At 31.0% G+C, this 25604-nt stretch overlaps 1 protein-coding gene across 1 annotated transcript; it reads left to right on the top strand.

Annotated features, from left to right (window-relative positions):
- The first annotated feature begins 9209 nt into the window (after nucleotides 1-9209).
- On the top strand, nucleotides 9210-25079 carry LOC127255319 (phosphatidylinositol 4-kinase alpha 1-like). The gene is made up of 26 exons (XM_051280812.1): nucleotides 9210-10403; nucleotides 10521-10862; nucleotides 10956-11117; nucleotides 12001-12171; nucleotides 12354-12512; nucleotides 12609-12736; nucleotides 12869-13190; nucleotides 14228-14396; nucleotides 14502-14719; nucleotides 15542-15700; nucleotides 15790-15972; nucleotides 17007-17504; nucleotides 17601-17960; nucleotides 18167-18381; nucleotides 19058-19241; nucleotides 19362-19495; nucleotides 19601-19751; nucleotides 20079-20345; nucleotides 20951-21028; nucleotides 21134-21220; nucleotides 22053-22225; nucleotides 22337-22532; nucleotides 23162-23302; nucleotides 23452-23660; nucleotides 23945-24106; nucleotides 24550-25079. Exons 1-26 carry the CDS (start codon nucleotides 9507-9509, stop codon nucleotides 24806-24808), a joined length of 6024 nt encoding a protein of 2007 aa, XP_051136769.1. The 5' UTR covers nucleotides 9210-9506; the 3' UTR covers nucleotides 24809-25079.
- The last annotated feature ends 525 nt before the right edge of the window (nucleotides 25080-25604 follow it).

Raw genomic sequence — 25604 nt, 5'->3', positions numbered from 1 at the left:
AGTATGTCATTTTTTTTTAAAAAAAAGAATTATATATTTTAATTTTATTTTAATTTTTTAAATTTATATATTTTTTAATTTTAATTTTAATTATATTAATTAGTTATCTTAATCTTAATAAAATATTGTTTTTATTAGATAATAATTTTACAAATACATTATTAATTATTTATTAATTATATCCCTAATAATTTTTCGTATTTACAGTAAATGAGACACTGTAGCTAGGACGGAGAGAGTATTATTTTTTGTTTCTTTATTTTTTGTCAAAATTTCAACTATAAGAAAACACCAAAAATACATACATGAAAAATCGAATAATAAAAAACATAAATATACAAAATAAATTAAAAATAATAAATAAATAAACAAATTGGTTTAGTTTTAATGTAGACTATGATTTACTCTTTATATTTGTCTCTAAAAGTAATTGTGTAAATCGTTGTATATTTACTTTTTAAATTTTTAATAAAGGAAAAAAGGTCTCGATTTCATCCGCAAAACCTTCTATATTAGAGTAAATTAAAAATATATATTCTTTTCGTTCCAAAATTATAGTTTGAGTTGTGTTTGACATGAGATTTAAAAAATATTGATATTATATTGGTAGTAGATAGAAAATAAGGATAAAAGATTTTTTTGCTCCCATAAGTGTATTAGTGTAAAAAGTAATGCAATTGTATAATAATAATAAAAATAAATAAACGTTGTTTTATAGTGATATTGTTATTTATGAAAATGAGACTATTTTTTTGAGATTGGACAAAAATAGTAAATAAAACTATTATATTGGGACGGATGAAGTATTTAATTTAGTATTTTAGGTGTTTTTTTTTTTTTTTTTTAAAGTCAAATCAATACTAAAGTCTAACAAACAAACACTCTCTTTGAGTGAATGAAAGAAGTATGATTCACCAAAATATTTTTTTAACTAGTATTACAATTCTAAATATGTGTATAATATATATATATATATATATCTAATGTGTTTATTTGTCTTGATTTTAAATTTTAACTTTAAATATTAAAATTTTAAATTTCAATAGTTATTTGATACTCTCTCCGTCACTTAACAATTTATCCATATTTTTTATTTTAATCCGTCTCATAGTAAAGTATTCATTTTTTTCTAATAATTGTACTATGTACCTAATATAAGCCTTTAGATTAACTTTTATAATCCAATAGTTATTAATGAATCAGCATAATGCTAAATATTATGTTTCAGCATAGGATCTCACTCATTTACATAAATATCATACAATATTAATAAAGTTAATTTAATTTTTTACTTCTATTTCTACTATATCATAATATAATATAAATATTCATAAAACTTCGTAAAAAAAGCAATTTGATAAATAAATAAGAGGCGGAGTGAATATAATATTTTTAATATAAAATTATATTTTTTAAATATTAAAATAAAAAGTAAAATCTTACAAACAAACACATTTTAGTCTTAATAAAAATCAATATTCAATATAGTATATTATTCCCTCTGTCCCACGTTGGATATTTGAGTCACCGTAAACACCAGAATTTAAGATAAATATAATATAGATAAATAATAATGTATTAGTGAAAATAATTATTTTATAATATAAATAATTATATATTAAGATTAAAATAACTAATTATCTGATTAAAATTAAATTAGAAAATTTAAAATGAGATTAAAGTGTATAATTATTTTAAAAAAAAAGTGATATGAAATGTGGGACGGATAGAAACAACAATGTAGACATGGTAAGTGAAAAGAGGGAGTACTTATAACTGTTTTTTTTTTTTTTTCATATTATAAATACAATTTGGCATGCCTCGTATAAAAAAATATCTAAAATTAAAATATGTAACAAACATATATATAAAGGAATAATAGACGCGTTCATGGTCATTAACCAATAAACTAATAATAATAATAATAATAATAATAAATGGAATTAAAATTTTAAAATGGTATGCATGCATGGAAGCGTTAAGTTTGACTTTAATTTTGTATTATAATAATAATAATAATAATAATAATAATAATATAATATTTTAATTAATAGTGGTTTAATTTATTGTGAGCCACTCAAAGTTAAGTCATATCTATCTTATGAATACCGTAGTTGACTAACTCAAGATACGCACACTGTGCTGCTTTTTAAGTTTGAATTTTTTATTTAATTTTTTTTATATAATATTATATATATATATTTCAGAAAATATTCAAGATATGCGCACTGTTGTTTCTTACTACTCCTTCCCTCTGTGCTACGACTATAGTTTAATTGGATTTGACACAAAATTTAAGAAATATTGATATTATATTAATAGTAGGTAAAAGGTATGGATAAAAGACTTTTTTGCTCTTGTAAGTGTATTAGTGTAAAAAGTAGTGACAATTGTGTAATAATAATGAAAAAGTAAAAGTAATTTTATAGTGACATAGAAATTTATGAAAATAAAACTATTGTTTTGGAACGGACAAAAATAGTAAACAAGACTATTGTATTGAGACTGATGGAGTATTAAATTTGAGAGTTTAAATTTTTTTATTTAAATAAATTTCTATGTAACATTTTGTATATTAAAAAAATATGGAGTTCAAATGACAAATAACAAATAAAAATAGAAAAAGGAACACATTAGTGTTTAGTTATAGATTTGAAAGTTAGTTTTGAAATAAAATAATTATTTGACCTGATATAAATAGATATTAATACAATACTTTGAATATAAAATTTATTTATTTATTTTTATGAATACTAAATTTTGGATTCAAAGCCTACAAACAAACATAACCTTTGGTTATGTCTCCTTTTCTAATATAACTATTACTACTATAATTCTCTATAAAAAAAATATATATTATATCTCTAATAAAATATTTTATTAAATAATTATTTAAATAAAATATACAAGTACAAATTATACATTATTTTGGTCATACTTTTTACTACTTTCATACTGTTTTTTTTTTTCTTTTTTGTTTGTTTGATATATATATGTATTATTTCTTACCTCTAGTTTTTGTTGGGTAGCTTTTATAGATTTTTTTAGAGTGATAAAAAATAAAAATATATTATATAAATATATATATATTTTATAACGTCTCAAATTAAAAATTATACTAGTAAAAAAATATAATGAAGAGAATACTTATTTATTTAGGAGATGAATATAAAAAAATATAAAATTAAGTAGGTTTAATTTTAAAATTTTTGAGAAAATAATTAAAAAGAAAAGAAAAAACTAAAAAGGTATATTGTCAACTTGCAATATTATTAGAGTCGTTAAACGAGTCGAGTAAATTTGATTATCTCTTGATCGAGCTGAATTTGAATTTGTTAATGGTACATGTTCGACTCAAGTTGTTATGATTTCGAGCTAAAATGGAAATTTGAGTTCAGCTCATTCAACTCAAATTCAAGCTCGAATACGACTCGTAAAACTCGAAATCGAATTTGAGTTCGGCTATAATTAAATATTATATTTTTTTAATAAATAAAATAAATATATCATCATTAACGAGTTAATCCTAGTTATCTGTAAGCTGAGCTCCGCTCATTTATAGAAATAAGTTGAGCTCGAGCTCGATTCATTTATTTCTATATACAAATCGATTCAAATTATAATCAAGTCTGATTGAAATCGACTCGCGAGTTACTTGATTCTTTCAACAATTTTAACTCTTAACTTCGAAATAACGAGAGTTTTAAATTTTGGTTTTTTAAGTGAATTTTTTTTATATAAAAATTAAATATGTATTTTTAATAATAATAATAATAATAATAATAATAAGTTTATGTATGTTCTAGATATATAGACACACATTTTGTGTGTTTGACTTCACAGTTCAGCACCATCATTGTGTATAATTGGATAATAGATAATCTATTTTGACACGTTTCTTGCCGATGCCAATAACCTCACAGTTTTATTTTTATTTTTTAATTTTATTTTTCTCTGTGGAAATCGCAAACCGCTGCATAAAAATGCGCACTGGATAAACTTCGATCAAATTTAATGCGTTGCAAACTAAGTCCAACAGACTGGTCACAGACAAACTATGTGTGGCAGATAACCTGAAGTATAAAAAATTGCGTAAGTAGTACAAGAAAATAATTAATATATATTATACTATTTCCGTCCAATTTCTATTGTCCTAAAGTATATTTGCACGATTTTTTAGGTGATTTGTCTTTTTGTTATGAATTGACAAATTTATCATTAATTGTATGGTAGAAATTAAAAGTAATAAATGAATGAATGGTAAAAATGTAAAATTTATGTTTAAAAAAAAAATAGGACAATAGTTGTTGAACGTCCCAAATAGAAAAGTAGGACATTAGTTTATGGACGGGGGGAGTATATTAATTTTTTTTAAAAATAATATATTTTTTTAATTATAAGAAAACACACTATTTGATTTGGTTTGATTTTTTATTTTTGATTTTTTCAATACTATCCGTTAAACTTAAGTCAATATCTTCTTTCTCAGCTATCTATTAAATATATATATATATAATATTTATAATAATAATTTTATTTCTTCATAATTTATTATTTATATTTTAATAAATAATAATGAATTTACTCTTTTTTTTATCTCTTTATATTTTATTAATTCTTTAATAAATTTCTTATAATACACAATTTTACCTTATAATTCTTCACTTGTACTTAAAATATTATATTAAATTATAGTTTTTATTTAAAATATTTAAAAGCATGTATATATAATTTTGCATGTACTTGAATACAATTGTAGATCTACAAATAAAATAAACTTTATAAAAAAATGAATAAATTCAAATTTTTTAAATTTGTAAAATTAAAATTATGACTTAAGTAAAGATAGATATATTAAAATAATTACTAAATAGTGTGATTATAAAAGACAAAATGGGAAAAAAATAAATTAGGATGAAAACATTTGATATGAAACTTTTGAGTCTGTTCACGCAATATTTTCGGATGAAATAATTTTTAATGTGTAATATAAAAAATTGTAAAAATATATATATATTTAATTAAATGTGTAGCTTTTATATTTTTTGTAATGATTTTTTTTTTTATAATGAGTATTTTAATTTTTTTACTTTTGTATAAAATATTTTGTATTTGTTATTATTATTATTATTTGGGTACCAAAATTAAAAAATAGTACTTAAAAGAACATAATATTTATTACTTTTCTACTGTTTTTTTTAGTTAACACAGCCCTGGATTTGTTTACTTTATATTTATTTAATTTTATGTCTTTGTTTTGATTTTTGGATGAAATAGATATTAGATGTCATGTAATGTCTAAAAATTTGACTTTTTTGTTTAAATATAGAATTATAATTTTGTATATTAAAAACAAAACAAAACATAAACTGATGTATTTTAAATTGATAATTATTTTTATCTGAATAGTGATTAAATATAAATTAATATTTGTGAGAAAATAATTTCTGTTTACAAGAACTCGAGACTTTGTTTTTTTCAATCTTTTTCTTTATATAATTTTTCAAAAAAAATTAATAGACTACATACATTTATTATTGTTATATTATCTACATATTCCACTATACTTTATATATTTATTTATTTTCAATTATTTCACAAAATAATCACACACGTCATGTATTGATAATTTTTTTTTTTTGTTTGAAACTGTTTTTTTTTTTTTGGGATTTTATTTTAAATAGTATATTATTTTAATAAAATATTTTTAAAGTTTTATATTTTTTCAAGAAATACAAATGAAATAATATTAGTTTATACTTAAAATAAAAATATCATAAATACTATAAAAACTTTGTACTATTTAATCTACTAATATATATATATATATAGAACATATCTTAGGGTGTATTTGTTTGATGATTTGTATTTTGAGTTGAATTCGCACGGTAAAATTTTGAATTGAAATAATTATAAGATGTGATATAAATATGTGTTGATATAATATTTACTAAAAGAACACACCCCACATATAATTGATATTTTCAGTGAATAATATACATCTAATTAAATACATACAATACAAGCAACAAAATATGAATTTTTACTCGATGATACAATGACGGGGAACCGGTCGTAAAACTCCTGGGTATAAAATGTCAGTTTATTTTTATTTTTTATTCAATTTTATTTTTTTAGATTTCTTTTGGTGCTATCAGGTAAATAAGGAGAGAAAAAAGGGGTAAAAGTTAAATATTTTGAGAAAAAATTAATAAAATGATATAAAATTCAATATTTTTTTCATTAAAAAAATAAAATCTAAAAAATAAATCAACAAAAATTATATAAATTATATTATTTTTTACGCTGTACAAAAACTAAAAAAAAGACAAAATAATAAAAATTATAGCTGCCCCTAATCTCCATTTAGTACCACCCGTCCTTGCATATAAATAAAAACAATATATGATTATCATCTATTCAAAGCATTTTAATAAAATAATTTAAAAATATTTATACAATAATGTAAAAAAAATATATAAAAATATATATATATATTTATTTATTACTATGTTTTAATGGGATAATAAAACCAAAATGTGATTTGTCCCAACCCATTTGTTGACTGAAATGATTGCAACAGGTAGAAAGATTAGGCATTACTCAAATTAATTAATTAATTAATTAATTAATTAATTTGTCAATATGTTATTCCACACAACACAGTACATTTTCGTGGTACGTCCCCAAACTGGGTGCAAGATTTAATTGATCCCAGAATTATAGTTTTAATTGGGTTGGATATGAAATTGAAAGAATATTAATATTATATTAATAATCGGTAAAAAGTATAGGTAAAAGAGTTTTTTGCCCTTACGAGTGAGTGTATTGGTGTAAAAAATAGTGACAATTATGTAATAAAAATAAAAAGATAAGAGCAATTTTATGGTGATATAGTTATTTATGAAAATAATATTATTGAAATGAAGGGATTGTAACATATGCTGTTAAAAATTCCAGAAGTGTTCTTTGTTTTGTTTGATTGTTAAATACAATTAATTTGAAACAAAATATTAATTAAAAATTTTATTTTAAATAACATTTTAATATAGTAATATTTTTAAAAAATAATATATTTTTACTGAAATTATAATAAATCATATTTATTTCAATTAAAAAAAGAAAAAGAAAAAACAAATTCCTGACAAAACTTAAAATTGAGTATCGAGTTTGGAATTACACATGCGGCATTTACTTGGGTTTTACCGCATATTGTTACTATTCAGATTTTTTTCCCTTCGAAAATATCACATCAAATAATTATTTATATATATATTATACTATAAATTTATTTTATATTTAAAATATCACATCAATTTTTATTTATATCAAATCAAACAACAATTCAAATTCAACTTTTTACTATTAAAAATTTAAACCCAAAAACTAAAATCACAGACAAAAACACCCTTTATTATTTTCTAAATAGAGTTTAAATTTTACATGAGTCTATTTTTTGTTTATATATTAAAATCCATATTTCTATTATTTAATTATACATTTTCGAAAAAAAAATATATTTTTTTTACAAAATATTCTATTATATATTATTTTAATACCAAATTCAAATAAATTATTTCATACCAAATAAAAAAACACATACTATCTTTTTTACATTAATATTTTCTAAAAGGAAAAAGGTACTTTTTAATAATATAATGTTCAATTAATAAAATCCAAAATAAATACTACAATTTATTTATTTTTATTTTCAAATTAAATTTATATTTAAAATACTTGTTTTGGTCTATTTTAAAATTATATATATATTTTTATGAATTTTATTAAATATTATATTTTAATAATAATAATGATATTTTATATTTAAATTTTATTTTATCATTTATATATAAATTAATATTGTTTCCACCCATACGAGTATACACTGGTTCTTATTTTTATTTTATTTATTCACAAAAATATACATTTTTTAATTTGTAACCAAAAAAAAAACAAAAACTAAGCACAAATTAATTTATAATTTTTAATATTATATTTCCTTAAAAATATGTCATTATTTTATATTTTATTTATCCGAAATTTTGTCTTACTTCATCAACTTTAATTCTAAAAATATCTTAATTTTATACTATATTCAACTAATATAATATATATTCATTAAAACTCGTATATAAACATATAATTTGCAGGCTGATATATTTCAAAATTTTAGAGCAAATATCAAAATTAGTACCAAATAATTCTATTTTTTTCATTTTTGGTACCATTCAAAAATTATTATCAAAATTAGTTCCATACAATAAAAAATAAATTATCATTTTTAGTTCTACAGTTAAATTTTTAATAGAATTGGCTGACGTGGCATAACGAAAACTGACATAGCAAGTGATCTAGAACAAATACGGCCATATTAATTATTAATCATTCATTTATAGTTTTTGGAGAGTTACCTGATTTTTATAAAAAGTAAAAAAATAAATGATTGATCAATTATTTATTTATTTATTTTATGAAAAAAAAAATTATTTAAGATATTTTACGTTTTTTATTTGTATAAAACTTACGTAATTTAGGTTTTATTTTGAACCAAACATCAGTTTTGGACATAGAGAGTGTTTCATGCAAACTTTCCATTAACATAAGGGGTTTTACGCAATAAATAAAATACAGGATATTTTGTGCATTTTTAGTAAAATACGAAGATATGTTATATAATTTACCTTAATTTTAATTAATTATTTTACTTAGAGGAGACCAATCAACTCAACCACTATGAACTCGTATAACTTGGTTCAATCCGATTCTACCAAAACTATCAAACATAGCCAATCAACTTTTATTTTGTGCATTTTTTAAAAAATTCAACCAACATCAAATCGAAGATAACATTCTTAAATTTCATTTCAAATGGTGCAGTAGGTATAATTCAACAAAACAATACTACAAATGGGAGCAAAATTGATTTTAAATAAAAAATCTATATGTTCAAATTTATATACAAAATAAAATATCACGAATATATAATTAATATAATTCCCTTCAAATATCATATTTATTTTCATTTTAAATAAAAGTAAAAATGGTTTATAAGATAGGAGGTAAGTTGAACGAGAGCATTTTCCTATTTTTGGGAAATATACTTTATAAAATAAATGGTCGACCCATAAATTAAAAAAAGAGGAAATATATAAACCAAAAAAAATAGAAAAGGCAGAGTTAAATTTAAGTTATAAAAAGAAAACCAAAAAAAGATCTGAAAACACGGATTGCGCGGTAATGTGTGCCTGTGCCCTCAACCACATCATCGCTCAGGCGGAGGAGGACCACCATCGGCAGCCATCCCACGGCGGCGTTCCATCACAGTCATTGCATCTATCACTTTCTGACGCTTCTCGCCAACCCTAAATTCATGCATTTCGTTTTCAGAATCACCGCAACGCCATTCATTCGTCGCCACATGCATTCTCCGATCACTGTCAATTTAATTTGAATTTGATTGAGACTAGGGGGCGATTCCTCACGGTTCGGAGCTTGCAATTGAAGCAATGGAATCGTTGGTGGAGCTCTGCGATTTGATCGCACAGAATCCGGTAAGATATGCAGGGAAAATCGGTTGGATATGCAGCCGTTGCCCGTCGGCGGAGAGTCTGCAATCCGAATCGCCGAGGGTTTCTAGGTCTCAGCTACATGCCATACTAGCGGTCGCGCGTTTGCTTTCCAAATCCTGGAATTTTGACAACGATGTCGCCAAGTCTCTGCTCCTCGCTTTTTACCGCTCAATTCCTGCATCGTTTAATCCGACTTTCTGGCCGCAGGCATTTTCGTCCGAGGCGATTTCTTCGTTCTTCAATGATTTCCTGAGTTATATTTTGAAAGCGTCGGAACAGTCTCAAGATTTTGCTTCCGATGTGGCTGGATTCACAGGGGAAATTGTGATTCAGACGACAAACAGTGCTAATCCTGTTGTTTCCAGGATTTTTTTGAATGCTCTGTGTTCAAATTTCCCTCCTATTATTCAGTCCGACGTCAACAAATTGATAACCGTTCTTCTTGATCGGTTTGAAATTGCGGTTCCGAGTTCGGTTCAGGGCTCCTCACTGAGTGCGAATCCTGATGGCAGCAGAGCAGGTTCAAATCCGTCATCGTCTCAGGATATGGCGGCGGACGGGAGTGGAAGCATTACGTGGAAGAGCAATGGGGATTTATTTGGTTCCAGTACCGGAATCTATGATGTTGACGGAGGTGGTGCAGCCAGCCCTGCAACTGGTAAGAGGGCCGTGACATTGTTTGAGGAAGAATCGATGGAGAGTCTTGAGAAACAAGAAATTGCTTTTAAGCTAATCGGGAATGTATTTAGTAAGGTGGACATCGATCCCAAGCTTATGGAGCAAGTGAGAATTATTGCTAAGAATCAGCTTCGTTTAATGCTTTTATTTCTAAAGGTAAGTAGCTTAGTTAGTGTAAACAGCACTGCATATGCGAGATAATCAGAAGTGGTAAAATTGAGGAAAGAAAAGGTATTGATGAATGTTATATTTTGGTTTTGTTTGCGTGGACAGATAAGAAAGCGGGATTGGTCGGAGCAAGGGCAGGTGCTGAAAGCTAGGATTGATAATAAGTTGTCAGTTTACCATGCTGCTGCAAGATTGCATATTAAGACTCTGGCATCTCTCGACACGGAAGGGAAGTCATCGAAGAGGTTGTTGCACGGAGCCCTTGCGTTGTTGATAGAGGCTGCAGAAGGATGCTTGTTCTCAGCATGGCGGAAATTGAGAGCTTGTGAAGAGCTTTTTGGTTGTTTGCTTTCTGGGATATCTCAAGCAGCAGTTATTCGTGGCGGCCAGCTTCTCAGAGTTCTGCTAATTCGTTTTAAGCCCCTTGTGCTTGCTACTTGTGCCCAAGTAAAATTTGTTCTTCTATTGGATCAGTCGTGATGTCGACACTCCATGATGGTTGTGGTGATAGATAGTTACTCTTTAAACCACTATGTGCAGGCTGAAACTTGGGCCAAAAGCCAGGGATGCATGTTTGAAAGTGTCCTCAAAACATGTTGTGAAATAATCGAATTTGGATGGGCCAAGGACCGGTCACCTGTGGATACTTTTATCATGGGACTGGCGACCAGTATCCGTGAAAGGAATGATTTTGAGGAAGAGGTATTCATACTATTGCCTTGCATATTCTAATAGTATCTTATATATTTCTTTATTGCAGTATTCTATGGTTCATGGCTACTATTGTAGTTTATTTATTTAATTTTCCTGTCACTTCATCTCTTGAATATGCATTTGCACCACGGTTTCCCTAACTTGCAAAATGTTCAAACCCTTTCTAGGGAGCTGATTGCAACCACTTCCTTGCAACCCACATTTAAATGTTTTATCTGGAAATTAAGGACTTTCTGATGTAGATGTGGCCCAAACTGGGACAGTATTGAATCGGTGCTATCAATATTAAGTAATCCGAGCTTCACTAAATTGATTTGTTGAACTGTATTGCATGTTGACTTGAAATGCTTTCACACTTTCTTTTTTCCTGACCTTTTAGTTTGACAAAGTCATGCACAATTCATAAATTGATTCTCTTTTAGGGTAAATCTGCTATCAGCAGGATGTGCTGATCTGCTTATTATTTAAGACTGCTTTTTATTTCAGTTTATACTTTACCAGAGGATGTCAACAAATAATGTAGCTGATGTTTGTTTTAAAGAGCAATGCTGTTTTTCCTATAGGATTTGTCTTGGATTAGATACTTTTGTATGGATCATGAAAGGCTGAAGCTCTATTTTTATCATAATAGTGGTTCTCTCGAGACAATATTAAATGTTTGATATTGAACTGAAGGGGAGGGAAACCATATCAGGCCATTAGTAGATCTAAAATTTACCTTTGATGGTAAGTCCATTATGGAAATACTTGAAATATCAAACAATTAGATGCTTTTACATTACAAGGTTTCTGCCTAACATGTAAATGCTGAGGTCTTGCTGTTAAAGTATTTGTTATGGACATGTGATCTAATATTTAGAATGTTTTTCAGGATGGAAAAGAGAAGCAGGAAGCTCCACCTGTACAGCTAAATGTCATACGGCTGTTAGCCGACGTAAATGTTTCTATTAACAAGCCTGAAGTTGTTGACATGATATTACCCCTATTTATTGAGAGTTTAGAAGAGGGTGATGGTTCAATTCCAGGGTTGTTGAGACTCCGAGTATGATCCCATCCTTTAATGTGTGCTATTGTTAGTTTGCTTTTTCTTTTTTTTTTTAACTGTTTTTCTTTCCCTTGTAGAAAGAGCGCAATCATAAAAAGAAGACATAACATTTTCTATTAATTATTTGGAGAATTATGTTTTCCACAATTTCTCAACCTGCTTTTCTTGAGTTACTGCAGCTTCTTGATGCTGTTTCTCGCTTGGCGAGTTTAGGTTTTGATAAGTCCTACCGTGAAGCTGTAGTCTTAATGACCCGAAGTTACTTGGGCAAACTTTCCAGTATTGGCTCTGAGGAAAGTAATGCCCAGGCACCAGAAGCTGCAACTGAACGTGTTGAAGTATGTTATAATTTATTCATTGATTTAAGTGATAAATTTGCAAGAGAAGTTGTTTTGCATATCTAGTGGATGCTTATTGGTTCAATTTCACTGTAGACATTACCTGCAGGATTTTTATTAATTGCCAAAGGCATTTCAAGTAATAAGTTGCGTTCAGAATACCGACATCGTTTGTTGTCATTGTGCTCAGATGTGGGTTTGGCTGCAGAGTCAAAAAGTGGAAGGTAAAGTTCCTCAACAGTTTATGCATTATGGTTTTTTCTTGTGGAATAGGAAATGCTGAGCATTTGTTTGCTGCCTTGCTCATCATCATTATGATCATTATACAAATATTTCTTATAGAATTTAAATTTCAGGAGTGGGGCAGATTTTCTTGGGCCTCTTCTGCCTGCCGTGGCTGAAATATGTTCCGACTTTGAGCCCAGCACGGATGTGGAGCCATCTCTCTTGAAGCTATTTCGAAATTTGTGGTTCTATATTGCTCTCTTTGGATTAGCACCTCCAATACAGAAAGCTGGGCCCAATACAAAACCAGTTTCGTCAACATCTAATATTGCAGGCAGCACAAGTGGAGGTACTACGGGCACACTTGTACTCCAAGCTGTGACTGGACCATACATGTGGGATTCATCATGGGCGTCTGCTGTGCAGTGCATATCAAAGGGGACTCCTCCTCTTGTAAGTTAATACTAAGTACACTTTAAGATCTATAATTTTCTTCGGTGATCGCTGTAGGAGCTATTTCTATGCTTGAAGTGTTTCACAAAAGTGATTGGATATATATGGCATTTTGAGTAATCACTAATAAATATGTCTGCTCACTCTTCATCATTCTGAAATTACCTGTAACAAGTCTTATTGGTTTTTGCCGGTATCTCATTGATATGTATTGCACTACATGTCAAGTTTGTCTTTATGATGTGAATGGTGACAGCATAGACTTCTGAAATATTTCAAGTTAATTTACCCAAAACCATAGTGGGCTCGACTTTGTTATATATTTAATGGGGAGTTCTAATCATAAAGATAATGTTGATGACTATTGTTTTTGGCTCTTTCAGATTTTCTCTTTTGATGATTGACATTCAAATTGTATGTTAGTCTGTCTTATCTTTTCCTTTTTTTTTTTTTTTAATTGTTTGATGATTGGGAAAATGGTACCTTACACATTAAATTCTTCAATTTAAGAATTTGGTGTGAAAGAAGTAAGGGATTTAAATGAAGGATAACATGTGTGGTCTTGCTTGTCATGTTGTTGTAGAATTAATGCAATGTCTTCAGCTACAATTTTTGGTTTTCAGATTACAGCAGCTTAGAAAATGCCTCCTGTGGGGATCAATACTACCTCTATTTTAACAAATATTTCAATCTATGCTATTCAATTCTTAAAAACTAAATATTATGTCTGCAGACAAAAAGTTTGTTGTGCTGCTTAGTGCTTTGGTGAGATCCTTTTCTTTTTGAATTGAAGATCCTAATTCATTTTCCACATTGACAAAGAATGAGGCAATTTGCTTTATCCATCTAGATTTTTCCAAAAACTCAACATTCATATTGCATCAACTATGGTAAACTGGTTTCATTCTATTATTTAGATTTACCTTTGCTTGGTTTGTACAATTATTGATTGTTTAAAGCTTCATTGGAAGGTTTCTCTCTCCACTTTATCATCATAAGCTCTTTATTATGTTTTGAGAGTAGAAATGAAACTGCAGGTTGTGAGCTCTGTGAAATGGCTTGAAGATGAGTTGGAGCTCAATGCTCTTCACAACCCAGGTAGTCGGCGAGGAAGCGGAAATGAAAAAGCTGCTTTGACTCAAAAGACTGCTCTTTCTGCTGCCTTTGGAGGGCGAGTGGAAGTTTCTGCTATGAGTACAATTTCAGGTCTAATTATATATTCATTTCATAAGATGGTCTGTATATGAAGTAAATCAGAAGTCCTTGCTCATGTCATTTCCTTTTTTATTCAATATGTCTGACTTTGTTCAGGTGTCAAAGCAACCTATCTGTTGGCTGTAGCATTTTTGGAGATAATCAGATTTAGCAGCAATGGTGGTCTTCTGAATGGAGGGGAAAGTTCTACTGCTTCTAGAAGTGCTTTCAATTGTGTCTTTGAGTACCTGAGAAGTCCAAATTTAATGCCAGCTGTCTCCCAGTGCTTGACTGCTATTGTCCATCGGGCTTTTGAAACCGCAATAACTTGGCTGGTATTCAAGCATCATCTTACCTTATACTCCTGTTTATATCTTTGAAATGTGTGGTATAACATGGATGCTGATTTCTTGTGTATTTTTGTTCAATATTATGCTTTTACGATTTAGTGATCCTCTAGAAAAAGTCTATGTATGAGGGATAATTTCTTGTTATTACTTGATTAAGAATTTCCATTATCTACTTGGTCCTTGACAAGTTCTGAATGAGGTCAATTCTATGTCGTAACTTTAAAAAGCTTTACTTTGGGTTCTGGCAGAATTTATTCCTGGTTACAGATATCTGCTTTTGTAAGTGATGATTCAGTTCACTATGCATATTCCTGGTGTCCTAGTTATATTTGTCAAAGACTGTCAAGGATTTCTAGCGTATTTCTTCCCCTGTACTGCATAAACCTGTTTGGTTTAAATTTGCATGTATCATTCTCTACTCTAGGCTGCATCTGTGTCCATTTCATATTCTGTTGCTTACATGTATTATGGTTTAGTGTCTGTCCAAAGAAATTATGTGCAGTGTTGTAGACTGGAACTGAAATGCTGTTCTCTTCAGCATATTTATTTCTATCATTTTTCTTTGTTCCTGAATTGTGTTACCTTAAATGACTAAAATAGTAGACTATGTCCCCGGGGCATTAAAGCTTCATATCAGAGAGCTGAGTTTGTTTGCATTATAATGTACATGGGTCTTCTAAGACACATAAGATCATCTTTGTTTCCACTGCATCTACGCACAATCTTAAAGGTTTAAAATAAATTAATCAATAACCTTCATTGGAGGTGCTTTCCCCATATTCTACAGTCCTTGCAATTTGCATGCAGGAGGATAGGGCTGCTGATACAGGTTCAGAAGCAGTGGTTAGGGAGTCCACACTCTCAATCCATGCCTGTTTTCTGATAAAAAATTTATCTCAGAGGGATGAACATGTACGGGATCTCTCTCTTAGTTTGTTAACTCAACTCAGAGATAAATTTCCACAGGTAAAAATGCACTATGACTGTGCTGTCATTCTCTTGTTTTTCTTGCTGCATATTCTAAGAGTTACTGCAATTGATTTGCATGATTGAAGATCTTGTGGAATTCGTCTTGTCTGGATTCCCTGCAACTCTCAATGCATAATGATCCACCTTCCGCTGTAGTGAGTGATCCTGCTTATCTTGCCAATGTCCGCGCTTTGTACCAGAAAATTGTTAGAGAGTGGATCATTGTTTCACTTTCACATGCTCCGTGCACTACTCAGGGTCTTCTTCAGGTTCACTTCTTTGTTGGATGTGTCTTGTGTTGTTACTTTTGATCTCTTCTATGTATATTGCTTGACTCATGGGCATGCATATATAGCTTTCTTAGTCACAAAGTTCATATTTCAATGATGGATGATCTTGTTTCTGTTTTTGCTGGGGTTCTTAGCCTATCATTGTTTCTTAGCCTATCTGTTGGATGTATAAAACATTACTACAATACTCAACAACATTTTGTATTGCGTTGGGACTTCACACAATTATCTGACTGTTAAATTGTGTAAGAAATTGTTCTTCATCCTGAATGCTGGCCTATCTTTTGAGAAAGTCACTTTTGAATGCTTTTGAGGCATGCCATGCCATCTGATGTGAATATGTTTAATTCAAATGTTTTATTTATGAACAAAAAGCCATTTCAGTTTTTCAATATGGAACCCATCATGGGTTTGTATTCCTCTGATAATGAGATAGGCTTGTATATATATGCAAAAAAAGTGGTCCTTGTATTCTCGCATTAAAAGGGAGTGACATTCTCTTGCTTTTTCAATGATTTTGTAATCTTTCTTTCTTTTTGCTTTTTTTTTTTTTTTTTTTTTTTAACAGCTAAATTCTGTTGATGATATTTCCTATAATGTTTTTAGTATATTTAATCTGTTCTTCTCCACATTCAAATTCCTCTTCATCTCTACCATTTTTGTGGTCTAAAGATCAACCTAAAGAAGTGTTAGGAGACTAAAATTTTGATGCTTGCAAAGGAAATATTACTAATTTTGTTAGAGAAGTATGTAGTTTTTATGTGCAGCATGCAACTAGTTTATGGAGCATGATGCTATATATATATAGAGAGAGAGAGAGAGGGCAGGGGGGGGGGGGTTAAGGTTATGGTGGCGTTCACTTTATATAAATTATTTTAAATAGATGTAATGGTTGGGTAATTAATAGATGTTTGTGCATTTGTAAGAGATGATTTTTGAACTATTGCATGCTTGGAGATGTTATTGGTGGGCAAAGTTTGCAAGAATGTAACAAACATAACGATGGTGTTCAGGAAAACCTTTGCAAAGCTAATTCATCACAGAGAACGCAGCCAACAGCAGATGTGGTCTCACTGTTGTCTGAGATTAGAATTGGTACTGGGAAAAATGAATGTTGGACTGGTACAAAAACTGCGAATATTCCTGCAGTCATGGCTGCTGCTGCTGCAGCTTCAGGTGGAAACTTGAAATTAACTGATGCATTTAACTTGGAGGTTCTTGGTACTGGCATGGTCAGTGCCACAGCGAAGTGTAACCATGCTGGAGAAATTGCTGGCATGAAAAGGTTATATGAGACCATGGGTGAACTTGCTCTTACAAATAGTGGTCTGAATTCTGACCCTGATTCCTCTGCACAACCCAAACAGCTACCCTTTAGTGAAGTATTGCTTGCAAAATTTGTAAAGCTCCTTCAGAAGTTTATAAATACCGCAGAGAAAGGTGAAAAACTAGACAAGTCATCTTTTCGTGAAACTTGTTCACAAGCTACTGCCTTGCTTCTTTCAAATTTGGTAAAGATAAACTTGGTTTTTCATTTTCTATTTTTTATTTATAACAATAGACTGCTCTAACAATTTCAGTGAACTTAAGTAACTTACTTTTCTCAGGATTCAGATTCAAATTTAAATCTTGAGAGCTTTTCCCAACTTCTGCGCCTTCTTTGCTGGTGCCCAGCTTATATAACCACACTTGATGCTGTGGAGATTGGTGTGTACATTTGGACATGGCTGGTTTCTGCTGCTCCTAAGTTGGGATCTCTTATTCTTGCGGAGCTTGTAGATGCATGGTTATGGACAATTGACACCAAGAAAGGCCTTTTTGCATCGGATATAAGGTATGCTGGACCATCTGCAAAGCTGAGGCCGCACCTTACCCCTGGTGAACCTGAACCGGAGCCTGAGAAAGACCCTGTTGAACAGATAATGGCTCATAGGCTGTGGCTTGGATTCTTTATAGATCGATTTGAAGTAAGTTTCCCACTTGAGAAAGTCTGGCATGCTTTTTTTGTGACGATGCTTTTGAATCAGATTTTCAGTTTGATTGAACATGTCTTTGGAAAAATTACTATTGTATATTCTTGTGTTATGGATGAATACCCATTCTTTTCTTCATTCTTACTGCTATCCATCACCATTATAAACTTTATTTAGATTTTGAAAAATATTTAATTCAGGTTGTTCGGCATGATAGTATTGAACAGCTTTTGCTACTTGGTCGAATGTTACAAGGAACTACAAAGCTCCCCTGGAAATTCTCACGGCATCCAGCTGCTACAGGAACTTTTTTCACGCTTATGCTTTTTGGCCTGAAATTTTGTGCATGCCAAACACAGGGGAACCTTCAGAACTTCAAATCAGGACTTCAATTGCTTGAAGATAGGATATATAGGTATGATATAAGGAGAATGCCATTGTCATAACCAGCAGTTCTTTGTTTGATGACATATTGCGTTTGCTTATACTGATTATTGTTTTCTTACTATTCACATGTATTACTGTCCATAAATCTATTCTAGGCTTGACTATTGAAAGGATGCAAGCAGCAGGATTTGCTCACTAAGCTGATGTGAGCAATAGTTTAGCATGATTATTCAACTCACATCCATGGATCATAGAACGGAAATCATATCTATAAAACCTTTTTTATTTATGGATGTTAGGATCCTTAAAATGATATCATAGTGAAAATTTTACATTCTCTTCATGAGTCAGCTGTGCCTATGCTACTTGTGCAGATCATTATGTATTCTTTTGAATAACATACCTGTTATTGTGGTCAATTGACAATTAAATTGGCAGATTTAGTATATATCCTCTGTCACTTAGGTGCCTATACTGTGCATATTACCCAGTATCCTGAGAGTGAAGCATTTTGAACCCCACAAGTGCATGGTCCTATTCATCCGTGAAAGTATGCACTTAATGTGTATTGTTGTTGTAATCATTGAGCACTTTAGGTGGTGTTTTATGGCCATTTTGCTAAGTTACCCTTTTCTAGATTTTCTCATTTATTTGTTGAAGGATCTTTTTGTCTTAATCCTACTGCGTGCTTTTTGTGAAAACAGGGCCTTCTTAGGGTGGTTTGCTCATCAACCTGAATGGTATGATTTGAATAATAACAATTTTGCTCAGAGTGAAGCCCAGTCTGTTTCAATACTTGTTCAGCATCTCTTAAATGAGAGGGTGGAACAACCGCAGCCTGACCAGAAAACAGATGGGGTTGAAAATGGTTCCTCTTCAGATAATACTGTAAGATAATCATACAAAGGGTGATGCAGTTTTGTGCCTAATATTTGTCCATTTATTTATTTTATGATGAAAGTGGTTTTTGGGTGGAAAACTTAGTTATAAGTTTATGTTCTTTTGAAGGGTCACTGCCATCCTGTCTGGGGCCAGATGGAAAACTATTGGACTGGACGGGAGAAAAGGAGGCAGTTGCTGATGATGTTATGCCAGCGTGAGGCTGACCGGCTTGAGGTTTGGGCCCAACCAGTTGGATCAAAGTACTGAATGTTTGAACTTTTCAAATGATCACTATCTTATTGTATTCTAATCTATGATGGCAGTCCTATTTGAATATTTGTCTTCTTGTGTAATGAATTAAACAGGGAAAGCAGTTCTCGACTTAAAGTTAGCTCAGATAAATGGATAGAATTTGCAAGGACGGCCTTCTCTGTTGATCCTCAAATTGCTTTATCACTTGCTGGAAGATTTCCGACAAATGCAGCTCTGAAGACTGAAATCACCCAACTAGTTCAGGTATGTTGATGAAGTTTTCTGAGTGAAAAGTATAAACCCCTAATGTTTGTAATTAATAATGTCCAATTGTGAATGTAAATATTGATGAGGTAGAAGTGCCAGAAGAGCTGTAGTCAGTTACTGCCTCCAAATTCATGTTTCCCAGTATCATAGTGTTATATATATATATATATATATATTTAATGAGCAATTTTGTAGGTTAACTAGTTTAATAGTTTTTAAACTACAGAGCATTCATTGGTATTTTGATGAGTATTTTCAAATATACTTCTTTCATTTATGTTCATTTTTAACTAATTTGGACCTATGTTTTCATTGTTTTCTTAGTCACATGTTTTGGAGATCCGCAGCATTCCTGCAGCTCTGCCTTATTTTGTCACGCCCAAAGCAGCGGATGAGAATTCTACACTTTTGCAACAACTACCACACTGGGCAGCTTGTTCAATTACACAAGCTTTGGAGTTTCTTAGTCCAGCATATAAAGGTCATCCTCGAGTCATGGCTTATGTTCTCAGGGTGTTGGAATCTTATCCTCCTGAGAGAGTGACTTTCTTCATGCCTCAGTTGGTACAGGCGCTAAGATATGACGACGAGGTTAGTTCTTGTTGTGTTTGTCTGGCATGGCTGTGTTTTCATTATCATTTTCAAAGAGTAATCTAAAAACCTCAAGGCATCAGTGTGACCGAAATATAAATTAGCTTGGAAGTGTTTATTGTCCTGCTCGTACTAATTTTAAATGTATTATGGGTCCTTAAAGCATATTTGATGTCATTGACTTATAATCAACTATTAATACTTGAAGATCATAATATATAAACCTTTTACTGCTATTCGCCAAGTCCTGAGAAAAAAAAAAGTTTAAGTTTGTGTTGCCAAGTGCAAACTGCTTAGATTTTTTTGTAAAATGTGGTGCTTGGGTTAGTGCAGATTTTGCCACTTAGCTGAAGCTAGCCTCATTTAGATACATCTCCCATTACAAGGTTGATCTTTCAAATGCTTGTTACCTAGATCCTTGTACTATGAGATCATCCACGGTTTATAGTAAACAGCTTTTACTTTTTGAAAAACTGCGTTGTGCATCATTTTCTAGTTCAGTACCTTCAATTCTCTCACTATGTTACAGTAACTTGATTTGTCTTACTTATGCATGCAATATCAGCTGCAATTTCTCTATTTACATTGGCAATACCAACTTGCAGAAATTGGTCGAGGGATATCTGCTAAGAGCTGCACAGAGGAGTGATGTTTTTGCCCACATATTAATTTGGCATTTACAGGTGACAAAAATTACATTTATATGTGAGTAAATTATTGGCGTGTTACAACGGTTGGTTTGTGTTGTGAGATTTCTTTGACTTGCTTATGATGGTGTGGTTTTGCAGGGTGAGAGTGTTCCTGAGCCTGATAAAGATATACCAGCTGGTGCTGGTGCTACCACTCCCACTGGCACTCCCGCTGGCGCTGGCGTGGTATACTTGTTAATACAACTGCTTTTAGATATAAGAAACATTAACTGTCTTTATTAATGCTGATTATGGTACTAAATTTATTTCTGTTTCCTAAGTGAAGATTCATTTGTATTATATTAGGTTGTCATGAGACTCATTACTTTTTTGAAAAACTATCTTTATTCTATGCAACTAGTCCAATCGACATCATGTTACCTGGTTGTATCTTAAAGCTTGCTTGTATTTAGTGACTGATATTGAATGTGTCTTAAAGTATATATAGTATTAATTCTTGGAATATACACATGTTTGGTTCAAAATTCATTTCATATTCCTCTGAATCATGTCTTGCATGTCCCCCGCAATCCTCATATAGTTAACCCTAATATAGTCCTATAGAAGTTATTTTTTCATTCCCCATTGACCTTTAATAATGGAACTTCTACACCTAGGCATCCTTGTGCACTTTAGTGTGAATCACAGATGTGCTGTGGGATAATTTTTCCCAAACCGGTACTTAGTCATGTGCTGTATCTGTTATGGGGACAGAATGCATATTGCTTTTTTTGGTTATCATGATTTCCTATTAATCTTTCACACTGCTTCCTCTTTTAACTTCATTGCAAGATAATCCTGTCTCTCTCTTGAAGTGTTGCTCACATATGTTTTCAGCTGGTTTTTTGCTGAATCAGCAGCGCTCAAACATTGAATTGCTCACTATAAAAGATCTTTCTATATATATATATATTTATTTATATTGCGGGTCACAACTTGTATTTAATTTAATAAGGAAATTTGTTATATCATAAAGCATATAGAATCATATCTGTGTTGGGTGTTTCGTTTCTTGCAGAATAACTCATTTCAAGAACTTCTTCCAGTTGTCAGACAAAAAATTATTGATGGTTTCAATTCTAAAGCACTTGATGTGTTTCAAAGGGAGTTTGATTTCTTTGATAAAGTTACATCCATATCTGGCGTTCTCTTCCCTATTCCAAAGGACGAAAGGCGAGCCGGAATAAGAAGGTAATTTTTGAGAGGCTTGGAAAAGTGTGGTTCTTGCATCCACAGATTTCTGCCACTGCTGATTTCTTAATAAACCATGATTACAATAGCTTAATTATGATATTTGAATAGGGAGTTGGAGAAAATTCAGGTGGACGGAGAGGACCTGTATCTACCTACAGCTCCTAATAAACTCGTCAGGGGTATTCAGGTTGATAGTGGAATTCCTTTACAATCAGCAGCAAAAGTTCCTATAATGATTACATTTAATGTGGCGGATAAAGATGGTGATCCCAATGACATAAAGCCACAAGCTTGTATTTTCAAGGTATGCCAATATGGTTCTGCATGGAAGATTTTTTATTCTACTGGAGAAGTGCCCACATATAAAAATTTTGATGTTATTATTTCAACGATGGATTAGAATTTGGGCTGAAGGAGTGAGGGGACGGTCGTAGCAAAAATCTTAAGTCATATTAACATCATATCATACCAAAACCAATCAATCAATCAATCCAAGTTATTGGTTTAAAAAAACTACAGAAATGTGGAAATGGAAAAAATTTACTTCCTCATAAATCCATGCTGGCCGTTCTTATTCAATACTCAAATAAAGTATTTAAGATATGGTTGTGTATAACCAAAAAAGTTCACTGGGACCCTTGCCCCCTGCACCCCCCCTTATGGATCTATCCTTTGCATCTGAGTTTTTGGAATAGTAAGTTACAAAGCAGGCTTGTAATTGTCCAACTGTAGTTCAATTTCAGTTTGACTCCTCACAAGCTTATGAGTTATGACTATATCTTTCTGTCATGTGGAGATGCAGTATAGAAATCTGCTTGTTAAAATCTTTTCTTTGTTATGGACATGAAAATGTTTAAGTATGTTGATTCAAGTCAATATTTATTTTGGTTTTGATAATTCATAGCCTGATGGCTCTGAATTTGTTGGATATAGGTTGGAGATGACTGTCGACAAGATGTTCTCGCTTTGCAAGTTATTTCTCTTTTGAAGGATATCTTTGAAGCTGTGGGGCTTAATTTATATCTGTATCCGTATGGAGTGCTCCCGACGGGACCAGAGAGAGGAATTATTGAGGTATATTCATGGTCTGTCATTCCTTGTTTCCTTTTTCGAACTGTCATCAGCTTTCTTGTCGCACACTTGGTGTGTGTCAAGCATGCAAGCTTCTGTCTCTTGTTCGTTCAAGATTACACCTAAGTTCTGCTATCCTTCATCCTTCTCAGGTCGTTCCCAATTCACGAAGCAGGAGTCAGATGGGTGAGACCACTGATGGTGGCCTATATGAGATTTTTCAGCAAGACTTTGGGCCTGTTGGCTCCCCGAGCTTTGAAACTGCCCGTGAGAATTTTCTCATTAGCAGCGCAGGATATGCAGTTGCGAGTCTTTTGCTTCAACCGAAGGACAGACACAATGGGAATCTTTTGTTCGACAAGTAAATATTTTACTGCTCTCTGTTTTCATTGATGAATGAGATCCCACACCCTATGAACTATTTTATTAGTATTTAGCCAATACCATACAAGGGTTCTTTAAGTACGTAAATTCCCACCTCTGTTTTGTTATTTTAGTCACTATTGTGCACCAACCAGTGTGATAATTTGGTTCGATTGGGCATATTAATATGATAAAGTCATCAAATGTGACATATTACACTTTTCATATTCGATGCCCTTTTTTTATTACACTGACGCCGGATTCTTGTTCTGTTTACTACAGTATAGGCAGGCTTGTTCATATTGATTTCGGTTTCATTTTGGAGACTTCCCCCGGTGGAAACATGAGATTCGAAAGCGCACATTTCAAACTCAGCCATGAGATGACTCAACTACTCGATCCATCAGGAGTCATGAAAAGCGACACGTGGTACCAATTCGTCAGGTAACTAACTAACTAACTGGCCTGTTTATTTTCTCATCAATGCTGTCCACTAGAGTGGTATCATTCAAATTTATATTCATTTTTCTTTTCAAATTGTCATAAAAAAATATTTTCGTTTTATTTTTTAGCAAAAAGGTCAATCACATTTTTGTACTTTTTACTATAAAAGTAAAAAAAGTAACAATTATTACTCATTTTTATTAAAATTCGTCTCCAAATATTTGAGCACACAATTGGATGACAGATATAGCATTATATTAACATAAAATATTTATTGTTTCTCTGTGATGTGCTAACATATCATCCGCATTGTGCTGTTCTAACATGTCATATGTCTTGGATCAGTTGTGAGTTGTGTCAGTTTATATGTTAGCATTTGTATTATATTAGCATAAATGATCATTTTAGTAACTCTACCAATAAAGCGGATTTCCATTCCACAGCTTATGTGTAAAGGGGTACCTAGCTGCGCGGCGCTACATGGATGGGATCATCACAACAGTCCTGCTAATGATCGACAGCGGATTGCCCTGCTTCAGCAGAGGGGACCCCATAGGACATCTACGCAAGCGATTTCATCCAGAAATGAGCGAGCGCGAAGCCGCCAACTACATGATCCGGACTTGCACCGATGCCTATAATAAGTGGACGACGGCCGGGTACGACTTGATCCAGTACTTGCAACAGGGCATTGAAAAATAGTAAGGCCAGCCAGCCAGCCAGCCAGCCATGGATGACTTGTCTCTAGTAGTAAGTAACTATATCTTCATTCTCCTGCATTTTATTTTTATTTTATTATTGATTTTTTTCTTTTTTCATTTTTTACCTTAGCTAAACCCCCAAAAGAAAATTTAGAAAGTTCTTGGAATATTAGTTAGTTTATTCCACTTGCTGTAAGCTGTTATGTTTATCGACTCTGTAGACTTTAGGGAATTTTGTGAATAGTGTTATTCATTATTTTATTTGTTTTGAATCCTGTAAAAGGATTTATTTAAATTCTTTTGAATTTATTTATTTATTTTTATTACAAATAAATAAATATTGAATATAGTTATTATAATAAAAATATATTTTGAATGTAATTAATTTTATTCTTATGTCCAAAAATTATCTCTATCGTACAAGGGAGAGGATAGGGCGCTGAATCAAAAAATTCAGCACTCATGCTGAACACTTAGAATTTAATAATATATAATTATGTTAATTATTTTAATTAATTATATAAATCAGACTAATTAATTTAAAGTGTTCAACATTGGTGCTGAATTAAAAATTTCAGCACCCTATCCCTCCCGATCATACAAATAAACAAATCAAATCAAAATCAAACAAATCCTTAAGATAAATTAGATCAATGTTATCTATATTCAATGTGTATTATTTTTTCCGTTGTCATATTTAGTTTAGTTCATTGAAGAGAGTTAGTAACACAGTTGTTATAAATAAGTATCGATTATTTTTTCAAATATAGTAATGGAATAAGAAATAAAAAGTAAAA

This window comes from Andrographis paniculata, unplaced genomic scaffold, assembly GCF_009805555.1.
Source record: "Andrographis paniculata isolate CXL003 unplaced genomic scaffold, ASM980555v1 Contig12END, whole genome shotgun sequence".
Taxonomy (NCBI): domain Eukaryota; kingdom Viridiplantae; phylum Streptophyta; class Magnoliopsida; order Lamiales; family Acanthaceae; genus Andrographis; species Andrographis paniculata.
The sequence above is the reverse complement of the archived record's forward strand: the minus strand, read 5'-3'. Positions and strand labels throughout refer to the sequence as shown.